General features: G+C 41.5%; 2 protein-coding genes across 6 annotated transcripts in view; one reads left to right on the top strand and one right to left on the bottom strand.

Annotated features, from left to right (window-relative positions):
• The window catches only part of NIN (ninein), a 75078-nt gene extending 71512 nt beyond the window's left edge, over positions 1–3566 (bottom strand). For 4 of the 5 annotated variants that reach the window (XM_063440360.1, XM_063440362.1, XM_063440363.1 and 1 more), the window contains exon 1: positions 3387–3566. The gene's annotated coding sequence lies outside the window, so the exon portion shown is untranslated. The other variant, XM_063440361.1, reaches the window with a different exon arrangement.
• Positions 3369–17603, top strand: part of LOC134583454 (lysophosphatidylserine lipase ABHD12-like) — a 41917-nt gene continuing 27682 nt past the window's right edge. Inside the window, exons 1-2 of the mRNA XM_063440376.1 lie at positions 3369–3441; positions 16024–16288. Of these exons, the coding sequence (XP_063296446.1) occupies positions 16176–16288 (113 nt within the window). The 5' untranslated portion in view covers positions 3369–3441; positions 16024–16175. The remainder of the gene's footprint in view (positions 3442–16023; positions 16289–17603) is intronic.

Below are 17603 nucleotides of genomic sequence, written 5' to 3'. Positions count from 1 at the left end.
CTGCCTGCCTAGCAACTGAGACACCTTCAGAGACACAACAAGTCTCTCCAACTAAACAAACATCTCACACCCTGCCCCCAGCCTGGCACAAACACACAGCTTAACCCTTACACAGCCTGGCACAAACACACAGCCTGGCACAAACACACAGCTTAACCCTTACACAGCCTGACACACAGCTTAACCCTTACACAGCCTGACACACAGCTTAACCCTTACACAGCCTGACACACAGCTTAACCCTTACACAGCCTGACACACAGCTTAACCCTTACACAGCCTGACACACAGCTTAACCCTTACACAGCCTGACACACAGCTTAACCCTTACACAGCCTGACACACAGCTTAACCCTTACACAGCCTGACACACAGCTTAACCCTTACACAGCCTGACACACAGCTTAACCCTTACACAGCCTGACACACAGCTTAACCCTTACACAGCCTGACACACAGCTTAACCCTTACACAGCCTGACACACAGCTTAACCCTTACACAGCCTGACACACAGCTTAACCCTTACACAGCCTGACACACAGCTTAACCCTTACACAGCCTGACACACAGCTTAACCCTTACACAGCCTGACACACAGCTTAACCCTTACACAGCCTGACACACAGCTTAACCCTTACACAGCCTGACACACAGCTTAACCCTTACACAGCCTGACACACAGCTTAACCCTTACACAGCCTGACACACAGCTTAACCCTTACACAGCCTGACACACAGCTTAACCCTCCACAGCCTGACACACAGCTTAACCCTCCACAGCCTGACACACAGCTTAACCCTCCACAGCCTGACACACAGCTTAACCCTCCACAGCCTGACACACAGCTTAACCCTCCACAGCCTGACACACAGCTTAACCCTCCACAGCCTGACACACAGCTTAACCCTCCACAGCCTGACACACAGCTTAACCCTTACACAGCCTGACACACAGCTTAACCCTTACACAGCCTGACACACAGCTTAACCCTTACACAGCCTGACACACAGCTTAACCCTTACACAGCCTGACACACAGCTTAACCCTTACACAGCCTGACACACAGCTTAACCCTTACACAGCCTGACACACAGCTTAACCCTTACACAGCCTGACACACAGCTTAACCCTTACACAGCCTGACACACAGCTTAACCCTCCACAGCCTGACACACAGCTTAACCCTCCACAGCCTGACACACAGCTTAACCCTCCACAGCCTGACACACAGCTTAACCCTCCACAGCCTGACACACAGCTTAACCCTCCACAGCCTGACACACAGCTTAACCCTCCACAGCCTGACACACAGCTTAACCCTCCACAGCCTGACACACAGCTTAACCCTCCACAGCCTGACACACAGCTTAACCCTCCACAGCCTGACACACAGCTTAACCCTCCACAGCCTGACACACAGCTTAACCCTCCACAGCCTGAAAGGGAACATTCTTCTCAGTTTCGTCCTAAAACTTACTTGCCAATAGCCTACAATTCAGTATGTTGTTCTGAACCAGCTAGGAGTTTATTCACTTTATTTGTTTATATTAAATGACTAAACAATGTATTTTATTAAAGTGAAAACTAAATTGTCCAAAAAAAAAAAATCTAAACAAATAAAATACACAGCCATTGAAAAAACCAAACTCCTTTTACTGGGATGAACGGCAGCGGATAGCGTCCCAGTGGTTCTGGAATTCAGGAATGGCACAAATCTGATCACAAGGAAAACATTCTTAATATTAGCATTGCCATTAAGACAGCCCTGTAGCATGCATTTACAATAAGTGTCCAAACCCCTTTAAAAAGGAGGAAGGGTAGTCACCCCCCCCCCCTCCCCCCCATCACACAAACCTACTCCTGCCAAATATTTCTTAACAAAAAAGGTGGATGGTTATGATGATCACTAAGAGTAAAAATGCATGAGCAGAGACTGTATTAACCCCATTAAGTGCCACACAAAAAGATTGTCCTTAGCTTAAAGAAACAATTCAAATGAGTTGGCAAAGCATCATGGGAGTTAGAGTACAACAGTGTGAAACTACTTATTGGTAATCGCAGACCTAAGGGGTCATTAACCCTTTGAGGGCCAAAAGGTACGCACAATGCATTGCATATCAGTACTGTCGCACTTTGTCAGATGGTTAAACGTGATCACTTTAACAGCAGACAGAGTATTCTTTACAAGACCTGGTATCCCAGAATAAGAGGTACATACATGTTTTATGGTGCACCAAACCCAGACAGAACTTGCTTTTTACCCAGAGCACAATAAGGCATTGATGGGTGTTATACAGAGAGGGATTCATTTAAACACAGGAACAGAGCCTCCACATGCCCAGGCAGCCAGGAGCACAAGTCAAACACAAGCTAGGGTGAAGTTAGAGACCCCCCAGGCTCTGTCATCACATGGGAGACTGACTAGGCATACACGGCACCGGTTAACCTCTTGATAACCAAGGTGAGGCAAACTGATATTATGACAGATGGCATGGTTGTTAGGGGGTTAATATCTACCAGAGTTATGGAGCTCAATCAATGTCAGCACCCAGCTCTGTTAAATCATGGGGTGATCTGGGCTGGCTACAGAAATCAAAGCACTAGCCACTGAGCAGTCCTAGAAAACCAGAACAACATGGGTTAAAAGTGTTAATCACATATAAAGATAATCTAGATTAACCATTTAACCTCCTAAGAGAATCAGCAACAAAGTAACCAATGGAAACAAATCGGAAGTGAATGTATCTCCATCTGTAACATCACAAAGACACAGACACACACACACACACATCACCACATCACAATGCCACAGTAACACACACCACACACCACATCACAAAAACACAGTAACACACACCACATCACAATGCCACAGCAAGCAATATGTATGACAATGCCACATTGACACTGCAAACAGGCAGGATATAATACAGCACAATGAAACAGGAACACAATATACAACACACGGACCCCAATCATGTATTTTCTATTTAACCCCTGAATGCCCAGCTGGGGGGTGGGTGGGAGGGAGATATCAAACAGTAACTATTAACTAGTGAAATGTCACAAATGAACTACAAGAGAAAGTGCCATTATGTATAAATGCTGCCAACAAACCCAAATCTCTTCCCCATAACCCAGAGCCCTGACTGACACACAGCATGAAGGCCCCCCCCTGGGCATTAACCCCTGCAATGCCACCCCATTTCCTGCCTGGGCCCTGCACAAGCCATGGGGTTAACATATTACATCACCCCCCTCCCCCCATATACCACCCCCGGCTCTGTACTTACTATATATCCCGCTCTCTCCGGTCTGGCGTCGTAGCGATGCTTAGTACATAGGGTCCCCCTCCCCAGAATCCTCAAACCGTTATACACTCACCCTATGGGCCCCGGGTCCTGAGCTGGGCCCTTACTGCATCCTGGCTAGCTGTGCGGTAAGTACCAGAGCCCGGGCTCCTCAGCAATGAGCCGCCAAGCCACCGGCCAGGAGGAGGAGACACCCAGACAGGGAGCCAAGGGCCACACACTCCCCCCAGAGGCAGACACATGCATCTACTACTCTGCCACTCTCTCACACACAGCTAGCAGGGCTGGGGGAGGGGCTCCGGCTAGAGGAGGATACAATGTAACAACATAGACTGATACTCAAAACATTGTAACAATAACAGAGATAGAATAATCATATGATAACACAATGATAATAATAATAATATAACACAATATTAGTAATAAATAATAGTAAATCCAGGCTGGAATAGCCTAACTGTATATCCAAATGGAAATCCAGGCTAGAATAGCCGAGCTGTGACTCCAAATGGAAATCCAGGCTAGAATAGCCGAGCTGTATATCCAAATGGAAATCCAGGCTAGAATAGCCGAGCTGTATTTTTAAATCGTCTATTTCAGCCTAGATTTTGCCGTTCTGATTTAAATGCAGAGTTTAACAAATGAACCTGTCAGTGAATTCCGTAATTTTCACATTTAAGGTCTAAATGGAAACAGTTTGACCTAAATTGTAAACTTCACAAGCTGAATGTATTTTCTAGAATCACTAAAAATGCAGAACCAGGTCAACTGTGAAATTCAAACTCTGAAATGCCAAGCTGTGACACTACATTCTATTCTAAAATTCTGAGCTGTGACACTCTACATTCTACTCTAAAATGCCGATCTGTGACACTCTACATTCTATTCTAAAATTCTGAGCTGTGACACTCTACATTCTATTCTAAAATTCCGAGCTGTGACACTCTACATTCTATTCTAAAATACTGAGCTGTGACACTCTACATTCTATTCTAAAATACTGAGCTGTGACACTCTACATTCTATTCTAAAATTCTGAGCTGTGACACTCTACATTCTAATCTAAAATACTGAGCTGTGACACTCTACATTCTATTCTAAAATTCTGAGCTGTGACACTCTACATTCTATTCTAAAATACTGAGCTGTGACACTCTACATTCTAATCTAAAATACTGAGCTGTGACACTCTACATTCTATTCTAAAATGCCGATCTGTGACACTCTACATTCTATTCTAAAATACTGAGCTGTGACACTCTACATTCTATTCTAAAATACTGAGCTCTGACACTCTACATTCTATTCTAAAATGCCGATCTGTGACACTCTACATTCTATTCTAAAATACTGAGCTGTGACACTCTACATTCTATTCTAAAATTCCGAGCTGTGACACTCTACATTCTACTCTAAAATTCCGAGCTGTGACACTCTACATTCTATTCTAAAATACTGAGCTGTGACACTCTACATTCTAATCTAAAATACTGAGCTGTGACACTCTACATTCTATTCTAAAATGCCGATCTGTGACACTCTACATTCTATTCTAAAATACTGAGCTGTGACACTCTACATTCTATTCTAAAATACTGAGCTCTGACACTCTACATTCTATTCTAAAATTCCGAGCTGTGACACTCTACATTCTATTCTAAAATGCCGATCTGTGACACTCTATATTCTACTCTAAAATTCCGAGCTGTGACACTCTATATTCTATTCTAAAATACTGAGCTGTGACACTCTACATTCTATTCTAAAATTCCGAGCTGTGACACTCTACATTCTACTCTAAAATTCTGAGCTGTGACACTCTACATTCTATTCTAAAATTCCGAGCTGTGACACTCTACATTCTACTCTAAAATTCTGAGCTGTGACACTCTACATTCTAATCTAAAATACTGAGCTCTGACACTCTACATTCTATTCTAAAATTCCGAGCTGTGACACTCTATATTCTACTCTAAAATTCCGAGCTGTGACACTCTACATTCTATTCTAAAATACTGAGCTGTGACACTCTACATTCTATTCTAAAATACTGAGCTGTGACACTCTACATTCTATTCTAAAATTCCGAGCTGTGACACTCTACATTCTATTCTAAAATTCTGAGCTGTGACACTCTACATTCTAATCTAAAATACTGAGCTCTGACACTCTACATTCTACTCTAAAACGCCAAGCTGTGACACTCTACATTCTATTCTAAAATTCCGAGCTGTGACACTCTACATTCTACTCTAAAATACGGAGCTGTGACACTCTACATTCTATTCTAAAATACGGAGCTGTGACACTCTACATTCTATTCTAAAATACTGAGCTGTGACACTCTACATTCTATTCTAAAATTCTGAGCTGTGACACTCTATATTCTATTCTAAAATTCTGAGCTGTGACACTCTACATTCTACTCTAAAATTCCAAGCTGTGACACTCTACATTCTATTCTAAAATACTGAGCTGTGACACTCTACATTCTATTCTAAAATTCCGAGCTGTGACACTCTACATTCTATTCTAAAATTCCGAGCTGTGACACTACATTCTACTCTAAAATGCCGAGCTGTGACACTCTATATTCTACTCTAAAATTCTGAGCTGTGACACTCTACATTCTAATCTAAAATACTGAGCTCTGACACTCTACATTCTATTCTAAAATTCCGAGCTGTGACACTCTATATTCTATTCTAAAATGCAGATCTGTGACACTCTATATTCTACTCTAAAATTCCGAGCTGTGACACTCTACATTCTATTCTAAAATACTGAGCTGTGACACTCTACATTCTATTCTAAAATACTGAGCTGTGACACTCTACATTCTATTCTAAAATACTGAGCTGTGACACTCTACATTCTACTCTAAAATTCTGAGCTGTGACACTCTACATTCTAATCTAAAATACTGAGCTCTGACACTCTACATTCTATTCTAAAATTCCGAGCTGTGACACTCTATATTCTATTCTAAAATGCCGATCTGTGACACTCTATATTCTACTCTAAAATTCCGAGCTGTGACACTCTACATTCTATTCTAAAATACTGAGCTGTGACACTCTACATTCTATTCTAAAATTCCGAGCTGTGACACTCTACATTCTATTCTAAAATTCCGAGCTGTTACACTCTATATTCTATTCTAAAATTCTGAGCTGTGACACTCTACATTCTATTCTAAAATTCCGAGCTGTGACACTCTACATTCTATTCTAAAATTCCGAACTGTGACACTCTACATTCTAATCTAAAATACTGAGCTCTGACACTCTACATTCTACTCTAAAACGCCAAGCTGTGACACTCTACATTCTATTCTAAAATACGGAGCTGTGACACTCTACATTCTATTCTAAAATACGGAGCTGTGACACTCTACATTCTATTCTAAAATACTGAGCTGTGACACTCTACATTCTATTCTAAAATTCTGAGCTGTGACACTCTACATTCTACTCTAAAATTCTGAGCTGTGACACTAAATTCTACTCTAAAATGCCGAGCTGTGACACTCTACATTCTATTCTAAAATTCCGAGCTGTGACACTCTACATTCTATTCTAAAATTCTGAGCTGTGACACTCTACATTCTATTCTAAAATACTGAGCTGTGACACTCTACATTCTATTCTAAAATTCTGAGCTGTGACACTCTACATTCTATTCTAAAATGCCGATCTGTGACACTCTACATCTACTCTAAAATTTTGAGCTGTGACACTTTATATTCTACTCTAAAATGCCGAGCGGTGACACTCTACATTCTACTCTAAAATGCTGAGCTGTGACACTCTACATTCTTCTCTAAAAGAGCCGAGCGGTGACACTCTACATTCTACTCTAAAATGCCGAGCTGTGACACTCTACATTCTTCTCTAAAAGAGCCGAGCGGTGACACTGTTCAGGAGAGTCGGCCGATATCTTATTTGGATATTTTGGCCTGCATTTTGCAGACTATCGTTCATCTTGTTACACATTAGGGTTTAAATCAATGACCACCCCCAACATTCGATAATGATGGTATTCAAGCTTTTCCCCAGTATTTGGGTGATAACGAGCTAATTACATTATTTGGGTAGCTTCAGACTTTTCTTTAATATAATTAGAACCACTGGATAATTTTTCAAGATCAGTTATTTTTGCCTGAGTTTGCCAGATTTCCAATTACATTTTTTATTTATTTTTTGCATTTTTTTACGAAGGCATTGCTGCATCTTGGATACAATCATAGCACTGGCGACAAGCTGGGTTAACTGGTAAGGCACCTTTTAATATTTTAGCATCCATGAACCACACAAAGCTCCGGGCATAGTACCCCTTCCTTAGTGAATATGTGGGCGTCTCCTGAATTGAAATCTTTATAGTGCTGACAGGAAACCGCAACATTATTACACGACTGCAGAGGGGTCAGTGATCATGTTTTGGTATTGTCGTTACCTCCTCTTTTACTCTTACACCCTCTGCTAGTCTTCGCTTAATCGACAAAAGTCATATCTGCACAGATCCTGATCTGTCGATGTAACTTGTCGTCTATATAACTGTCCTATCAAACTTTTATAGCATTTAGACACCACCATACGGACACAGCAAGGGCTACATGGCGCACCCAGCACAGGACGTGGATATCACAAACCGCTAAGGATCTGATGTATCCACTGATTTGGTGCCATACGGACACAGCAAGGGAGACATGGCGGACCCAGCACAGGACGTGGATATCACAAACCGCTAATGATCTGATGTATCCATTGATTTGGTGCCATACGGACACAGCAAGGGCTACATGGCGCACCCAGCACAGGACGTGGATATCACAAACCGCTAAGGATCTGATGTATCCACTGATTTGGTGCCATACGGACACAGCAAGGGCTACATGGCGGACCCAGCACGGGACGTGGATATCACAAACCGCTAATGATCTGATGTATCCACTGATTTGGTGCCATACGGACACAGCAAGGGCTACATGGCGGACCCAGCACGGGACGTGGATATCACAAACCGCTAATGATCTGATGTATCCATTGATTTGGTGCCATACGGACACAGCAATGGCTACATGGCGGACCCAGCACGGGACGTGGATATCACAAACCGCTAATGATCTGATGTATCCAATGATTTGGTGCCATACGGACACAGCAAGGGCTACATGGCGGACCCAGCACGGGACGTGGATATCACAAACCGCTAAGGATCTGATGTATCCACTGATTTGGTGCCATACGGACACAGCAAGGGCTACATGGCGGACCCAGCACAGGACGTGGATATCATAAACCGCTAATGATCTGATGTATCCATTGATTTGGTGCCATACGGACACAGCAAGGGCTACATGGCGGACCCAGCACGGGACGTGGATATCACAAACCACAAATGATCTGATGTATCCAATGATTTGGTGCCATACGGACACAGCAAGGGCTACATGGCGGACCCAGCACAGGACGTGGATATCATAAACCGCTAAGGATCTGATGTATCCATTGATTTGGTGCCATACGGACACAGCAAGGGCTACATGGCGGACCCAGCACGGGACGTGGATATCACAAACCGCTAATGATCTGATGTATCCAATGATTTGGTGCCATACGGACACAGCAAGGGCTACATGGCAGACCCAGCACAGAACGTGGATATCACAAACCGCTAATGATCTGATGTATCCAATGATTTGGTGCCATACGGACACAGCAAGGGCTACATGGCGGACCCAGCACGGGACGTGGATATCACAAACCGCTAATGATCTGATGTATCCAATGATTTGGTGCCATACGGACACAGCAAGGGCTACATGGCGGACCCAGCACAGAACGTGGATATCACAAACCGCTAATGATCTGATGTATCCAATGATTTGGTGCCATACGGACACAGCAAGGGCTACATGGCGGACCCAGCACGGGACGTGGATATCACAAACCGCTAAGGATCTGATGTATCCACTGATTTGGTGCCATACGGACACAGCAAGGGCTACATGGCGGACCCAGCACGGGACGTGGATATCACAAACCGCTAATGATCTGATGTATCCATTGATTTGGTGCCATACGGACACAGCAATGGCTACATGGCGGACCCAGCACGGGAGGTGGATATCACAAACCGCTAATGATCTGATGTATCCAATGATTTGGTGCCATACGGACACAGCAAGGGCTACATGGCGGACCCAGCACGGGACGTGGATATCACAAACCGCTAAGGATCTGATGTATCCACTGATTTGGTGCCATACGGACACAGCAAGGGCTACATGGCGGACCCAGCACAGGACGTGGATATCATAAACCGCTAATGATCTGATGTATCCATTGATTTGGTGCCATACGGACACAGCAAGGGCTACATGGCGGACCCAGCACGGGACGTGGATATCACAAACCACTAATGATCTGATGTATCCAATGATTTGGTGCCATACGGACACAGCAAGGGCTACATGGCGGACCCAGCACAGGACGTGGATATCATAAACCGCTAAGGATCTGATGTATCCATTGATTTGGTGCCATACGGACACAGCAAGGGCTACATGGCGGACCCAGCACGGGACGTGGATATCACAAACCGCTAATGATCTGATGTATCCAATGATTTGGTGCCATACGGACACAGCAAGGGCTACATGGCGGACCCAGCACAGAACGTGGATATCACAAACCGCTAATGATCTGATGTATCCAATGATTTGGTGCCATACGGACACAGCAAGGGCTACATGGCGGACCCAGCACAGGACGTGGATATCACAAACCGCTAAGGATCTGATGTATCCACTGATTTGGTGCCATACGGACACAGCAAGGGCTACACGGCGGACCCAGCACAGGACGTGGATATCATAAACCGCTAATGATCTGATGTATCCATTGATTTGGTGCCATACGGACACAGCAAGGGCTACATGGCGGACCCAGCACGGGACGTGGATATCACAAACCACTAATGATCTGATGTATCCAATGATTTGGTGCCATACGGACACAGCAAGGGCTACATGGCGGACCCAGCACAGGACGTGGATATCATAAACCGCTAAGGATCTGATGTATCCATTGATTTGGTGCCATACGGACACAGCAAGGGCTACATGGCGGACCCAGCACGGGACGTGGATATCACAAACCGCTAATGATCTGATGTATCCACTGATTTGGTGACATACGGACAGAGCAAGGGCTACATGGCGGACCCAGCACAGAACGTGGATATCACAAACCGCTAATGATCTGATGTATCCATTGATTTGGTGCCATACTGACACTTTCTTAAAGCCAGGGTTGGGCCAGAAAAAATATTGAAGATCGTAAAATATACTTTGTGTCTGGAAGAGATGTCTAAATCCATGCGGAAGGCCATTCTGATTGCTGAAAACATCCGAGAGACCTGGCAGCCACTAACAGGAAATAGTGCAAATTTCTAAAACTGGAGCAGTCTCCATGGATACCAACAGAATTAGTAAATGCGTTCTACTGGCTTCCATGGTGATTGCTCATGTTGCGCATGTTTACTGCGAAATTTAGACATAAAGTCTTCGTTTTTAAAAGATTTGCCTGATCATGTGTTTTTGTAGCTCGGATATTTTTGCAGTCTTGTGATTGGTTAGTGAATGCCTAGTGCATGCCCTGCCCAGCAGGTATCCTTTACCACAGGTTGTCTGTCGCTGTATGAATGTTCTCCTGATTTAGAAAATGTGAAGACAGACAGGGTAGTGGCTCAAATCAAGGTCAAAAGCAGATTATGAACACATGACGTCTGCCGGGATTTTCTCATTGCAGTCATTAGGTTACGTTTTTATCCTGTCTTGCAAATCCCTCCGCTGCTTCCATTCTGCACGGGGGTCTGTGTGATTTTTGTGCCTTGATATCAGGGTGGGCTGAGCGACACTCGCCATGCAGCTGTTATTACATTGAAATCCCACCATGTGCACATAGGGGGTTACGTGTAACAAATGCTGGATTCAGTTTCAGTTTCACAAAATCTTTCAGCTACGTACTTTTTTGGGAATTTTTTTTTTCTTAATCTTTTTTTTCTTGAGAATTTTACCATTGATTATATTCACTAAATAAGTAGACAATTCCGTGATATTATTAGGAAATTGTTAATACCCCAAACATTGATTTAACTCCTAAATGGACGAATTGAGCAGTGAGACTTTAGGAGCATAATCTATACACCAAAACTACTTCATTAAGCTAAAGTTGTTTTGGTACTTAGAGTATTGTCCCTTTAATTCTAATATTTGCAGGGATCACCGAGGGGGACTCTGCGAGCACAATAAATAGCTCATATCACATTGTGTTATTACAATTTATTGTGTTATTTCTTCATCTTTTATTATTACAAGTTAATTTATCATTAGATTGGAATCTCATTTAATCGCAATTTATGGTATGCTTACAGCTCCTTGTATCATTACAGCTTATTGTATTATCGCAATTTATGGTATGCTTACAGCTCCTTGTATCATTACAGCTTATTGTATTATTGCAATGTATCGCATAGTTACAGCTCCTTGTATCATTACAGCTTATTGTATTATTGCAATGTATCGCATAGTTACAGCTCCTTGTATCATTACAGCTTATTGTATTATTGCAATGTATCGCATAGTTACCGCTCCTTGTATCATTACAGCTTATTGTTTTATTGCAATGTATCGCATAGTTACAGCTCCTTGTATCATTACAGCTTATTGTATTATTACAGTTTATTGTATCATCACAACGTTTTAAAGTGGCGTGATCACACATGTATGAACAGCTGGATTCAGCCCCGCCAAATCACTCAAACTTTCACGGGTGGACAAAATTACCGCTGGGTCATTCAATGCCACCAAATTGACCCATATTGTCTCCATATGCTACAGCCAGTACAACAAGCTGTAATAATACATTGAGCTGTAGTAATATGATAAGCTGCAGTGGTTATGGTGCTTGGAGTGTCTCTTTAAAAGTCAGAAACACTGGTGTGAACCTTATAAGTATGACCTTGTATCATTATTGTTTCCATGAGCTGAACAAATGATGTTGTGAATACTCTAAGAGCGAGATAATAGCTGAAGTCGCACAGAACTTGTAATCAGAATAAATCAAGGTTTGTGGTGTGTGCACTGCGCAGGGAGATGTATGCGATCTTTAATAGCTCTATACTGCCACCTGGTGGTAGCTGAACATACATACATGTCACCTGAAACTCTACATGGACAATAAAATCACACATTGGAAAAATATTAGAATTATTAGCCATTTGATATCCGTATATTCCCCGATGCTTTACAATTCGTAGGTGACCGATAATATAAAGTGAGCGCTGGTAAAACAATGTGTGATTCCTAAATTCAAATAATGCATTCTACATCGAAATAAAATGTATTTATTAATCAGTGGAGACGTTGCTTTGCATCCAATTATACATTCCTGTTTGACAATTCCTTTATCGGGTGATTGTGTCTGGAAAGTGTTGCTGATCCTGATTGCGAGTGAATATATTATTCGCCTGGAATTTCTTTGTAATTTGAATTCACTTTCGATTCTCTCTTTAGTAAATAACCCTGTTTATTACTAAATGGTAAACTATAACCAAATTGTAAAAATAATAATTATAAATCCAAAGCGATGCCCTGTACTATCCGTGGAATTCAATAAAGTGTTATTAAGGGCCGGGAATTCAAAGTGACTTCGATACATCTGGATTAGGAAAAATCAAAAACCATCAGCAATGTTAAGGTTCACCTGGAGACAAGATTTAAATTCACTCTGAATTCCTGACAATTCCATAAATGTCTAAGTATTTTTGATAAGCATCCTTGGAAGGATGTGAGAACCCTTGAAATCAAAGCTTGAGAATGATCTTTTTTATTTTAATCATAATTTCTGAACCAAACGTCAAGCTGACGCCCCTTGCGATGATGATTGCTATTAGCGTCCGTTTTCTGGATGAGAATAGAGTGTTAATCAGCTGTCTCACAGAGGAAGAATCACATCTCATTGTTATACAGGAAGAAGATGGGAGCGGATCATTCCTTGGTGGGAGCTCGGAGATAGAAGGATTAGAGCACAATATAATCCTTTTATTATTCCTTTAATACGAAGAGTTCTTTATTATGGGAGATTGCATTATCACTGGATAAAAAGCGGACATTCTCCCTGGCAGTAAATGGATTAGAGCAATATTTCAACCCATCAAAAAACGTTGTGCTTTTTGTTATATGAACCAGGGAGCCCTGTATGTTAAATCCAGGATCTAAATAAGAGTATTAGGGCTAAAAACCAATACCTCCCAAGTGTCCCTATTTAGGAGGGACAGTCTCTATTTCGGGCCCAAATCCCTCAGTCCCTCTTTTCTAGGAGCTCCATATTGTTGGTATGTCTGAGTGTATAACAGAGCTCCACAGCAATAATACTCCCAGTAATGTGTCTGAGTGTATAACAGAGCCCCACAGCAATAATACTCCCAGTAATGTGTCTGAATGTATAACAGAGCTTCGCAGCAATAATACTCCCAGTAATATGTCTGAGTGTATAACAGAGCTCCACAGCAATAATACTCCCAGTAATGAGTCTGAGTGTATAACAGAGCTCCACAGCGATAATACTCCCAGTAATGTGACAGTGTATAACAGAGCTCCACAGCAATAATACTCCCAGTAATTTGTGTGAGTGTATAACAGAGCCCCACAGTAATAATACTCCCAGTAATGTGTCTGAGTGTATAACAGAGCTCCACAGCAATAATACTCCCAGTAATGTGTCTTAGTGTATAACAGAGCTCCACAGCAATAATACTCCCAGTAATGTGTCTTCAAACTACAATAAATGTTTTAAATAAAATATTTATTTCTAAAATATATTACTGTTCCATTAATGATTATCAGTAGGTCATGAAGTCACCTTAAATATCCAGGAATAACCGAGGTCCTTCCCACACCCCCTAAATATAAAGCGGCTTTATTTTACAATGTTTAAATTTTGTGGAAACAATGGGCAGAGGATTATGGGAAATGTAGTCCATTCAAAACCAAGATCTCTCATGGTCTGCCCTACATCTAATATTTACACTACAACTCCCACAATCCCACAATTTGGGGCTGTACCCCTTTAACTGCCAGTCCATGAGATTTAAATAAAATAAAGTAGTTTATCAACAAAACATGCCTTTAGAGTAATAACAGGGGTTTAGGGGAGACTCCCATGATAACAGGGGTTCGGGGGAGACAGTGTCAAATACTGAGTAAAGCTGTGAATAGCCTCGGTTACCAGCCATCAGATCCACACAGGTATGTAGCATTCATACACTGTAGGATCATGCATTAATTATTCAGGTTTGTTCCTTTGATATTACCACGAGCAGAGTCAGCAGATTTATAAATCTATGTGAAAATATTTTTAATTCTGCTCTCTTAGCTAAATGACTCTGTATCCCGTGCTTTCATTGGATGCAAATTCATATTTTACAATCAATCTCTTTAAAGATTTTAAAGCCTCAAATATTTATTTCAAATTTATTCATATTGTGTTATATCAACTATTACATGTAATGTTTCTTTTCCTGGTCTCTGGGGTCTGATCTTATCCCATATATCTCTATCTAGCAAAAGGTTTATGGGATACGTAGCTTATCCTCCCTGACGTTCTAGCCATGACTCATTACTGAGCGTTATTGGTGTCTGCTCTTAGTGTTCTGCAATTTGACGACAGATTACCGCTGTGTCTGTCATTTTACCCAGTCACTAATGTATGGCGCAAATCATGCATGCGCTATGGAATCTGTTGGCGCTATATAAATTGCAATAATAATAATAATGCATGCAGCGGTTATGGTCCTTAACCCCTTAAGGACACATGACATGTGTGACATGTCATGATTACCTTTTATTGCAGAAGTTTTAGTCCTTAAGGGGTTAAAGAAACCTTTTAAGAAAAAACACAACTTTACAATCTGGCTTCCGATAGACATATTTAAATTAAAAACTGCGTTGAAAGGCAAATGGGATAAAGTTCACAGTGTTGTCCCTTATACTGTCAATGAATTATCTAGACTTTGGACATTGGTGTTTTGTGTGATCAGTGAAGAAAAAAAAAAGCAGGCTAATATTTTAACCCCTTCATTTCCAGCTAGGTGTGATCTGGATTGATTATAAATACTTGGAAAATCTTGTGTGATGAAATCTGGGATACTAAATGTATCTTTATTGGAGTCCATTTATAAAAGAATATATCTTACATCAGAGTCGATGCTAGTCTATAAGGTGTTTTTTTACTTACATGCCCTCCCACACCCACATTAACCCCTTAAGAATAATTTTGCAGACATTTCTTTTACCCTCTGTCAAAATACATAGAAACATTTTTAAAACGGCTGAATTGCTATTTTATTGCATTATCTTTAATTCAGCTATTCTTTTCCTTCAAGTTCCTGTTTTTAGTAGATTCTGTTTTTATCACAGTTACATTCCTTGTGCCATTTTTTTTGTCCCTACAACCTCAGCTGAGAGCAATGCATTGCAACTACACCAATCACAGTAGGAAATAGCATTTCCTATGAATAACCCTTTATTTTCCTCCCTGGGATATATTTGCCCATAGTACAGCACTGCAGAATATGTTGGCGATATATTACTAAATATAATAATAACGATCATAATATTAATGTATTTTGTCCTTTTATTTCAGATCACTAAGAACCTCCCAGAACTGCCATAAAAGCGAGCTGTGTTCTTATTGAAGATGAAGCAATAAATATAGAGGAAGTAAGGATCTCTTCTCTCCTTTGACCTATTTGAGTTTGTACATTCATTATTCGAGAGCCAAGCAGGGACACAGACATGAAACGGCGGGATCCTCCAAATAAAGGGGCCACTGGGAGACCATTACATGGCAGAGGCTCGGAGACAAAATCCCCGACAAAGCAGCCGCATTTCTCAAAAAATAAGAAAAGGTAAAATGATTTTTATTTACATTCCAACATCACAAAAACACTTATTCACGAGACAGCGAATTATGGCAGGCTGAGAGACAAATAGAAAATTATAGCCTGAAATATCCAAACTGGGGGAAAAAATCAATATCGGTCTTTTTCCCATTTCCGCTACTTCGCTCTAAATTCTACAGAACATTCGTTGATGACTGTCACATGCGCGCTAACTGTGAATGTATTCGCTGTCCTACTTTGCTGATTGTACGCGTGGACTTTGTGAGTTTAAAGATCGGACCCTGATATTAAAGTGTAAACACAAATTATTGGAAACTCTTTTTTTCACTCGTGATATAGACATGTTTCATTATTCTGCACCAGTGCATGAATGATTGTTTTTAAGCTCTATAAATAAATGTAAACATATCTCATTGTCCATGAGGGTCATGTACACATTTTCAGTCTAAAATACAATTAGCAATAGCGGTTTATTTACTGAATTGGGAATTACCAAAATGAATGAGGGAATTGCAAATTTTATTTAGACCATTGCAGACAATCTGGGGAAATAGCCGAATTGAACAACATTCTTATTCCGTTATTCTCCCCCAATATTTGCACTTCCCTTGTCAGCTGTGCAGGGTACTCAGGTTAGTAAATACACCTCATAACGTATTCTGTGAGGAGTTACACCGATTGTGCGTGATGTGAACATGTCTGTAAATATGCCGTATTCAAACTGAATGGCGAAACGTGGACACTATATTTACTAAACAATTCTGGAGAATTAGGCCAAAATAGCTGAACTCAATAACATTTTCAATTTCATCTTTTTTCGGCTTTAAATATATTTAATCCATCTGTGAATAAATGTACCTTTTTGTTGGGGATAACAAGATTGTGATATAATTAACTGTAAATCTTTTTACAATTTCCCTCCCATGACTGCTGACTCCTTCGATCACCAAATCCCGTTACCCTTCCATTCCCAATAAGTAACGCAACACCATGTTAAGTGGGTAAGGGCAACGGCCACAGCTTTATTTAAACCAGCATAACCAAATACTGTCAGCGGCTGGTTTTACCCAGCAGACAGGTACACTTTAAACTTCTTCCAGAGCCTCTTCAGCCTGTCCTTCGTCATCAACCAAATTCAGGTTGCGACTCCCCAAGCCCGTTCGGGCATTATTCATTTACCAAACTTGCTGGCGCAGGAAACCCGCAGCTGTGACAAAATAAAAAACAGAGAAAACACAACACAAAACAACAATTCCAGAACAGAACAGTTGGGGAGGGTGGGGAAAGACACTGACAGGCTCCCTCAGCGTTGTTCACCAGT

Source organism: Pelobates fuscus, chromosome 13 (genome assembly GCF_036172605.1).
Source record: "Pelobates fuscus isolate aPelFus1 chromosome 13, aPelFus1.pri, whole genome shotgun sequence".
Classification (NCBI taxonomy): domain Eukaryota; kingdom Metazoa; phylum Chordata; class Amphibia; order Anura; family Pelobatidae; genus Pelobates; species Pelobates fuscus.
Note: the sequence above shows the minus strand (reverse complement) of the source record. Positions and strands in the feature narration are given on the sequence as shown.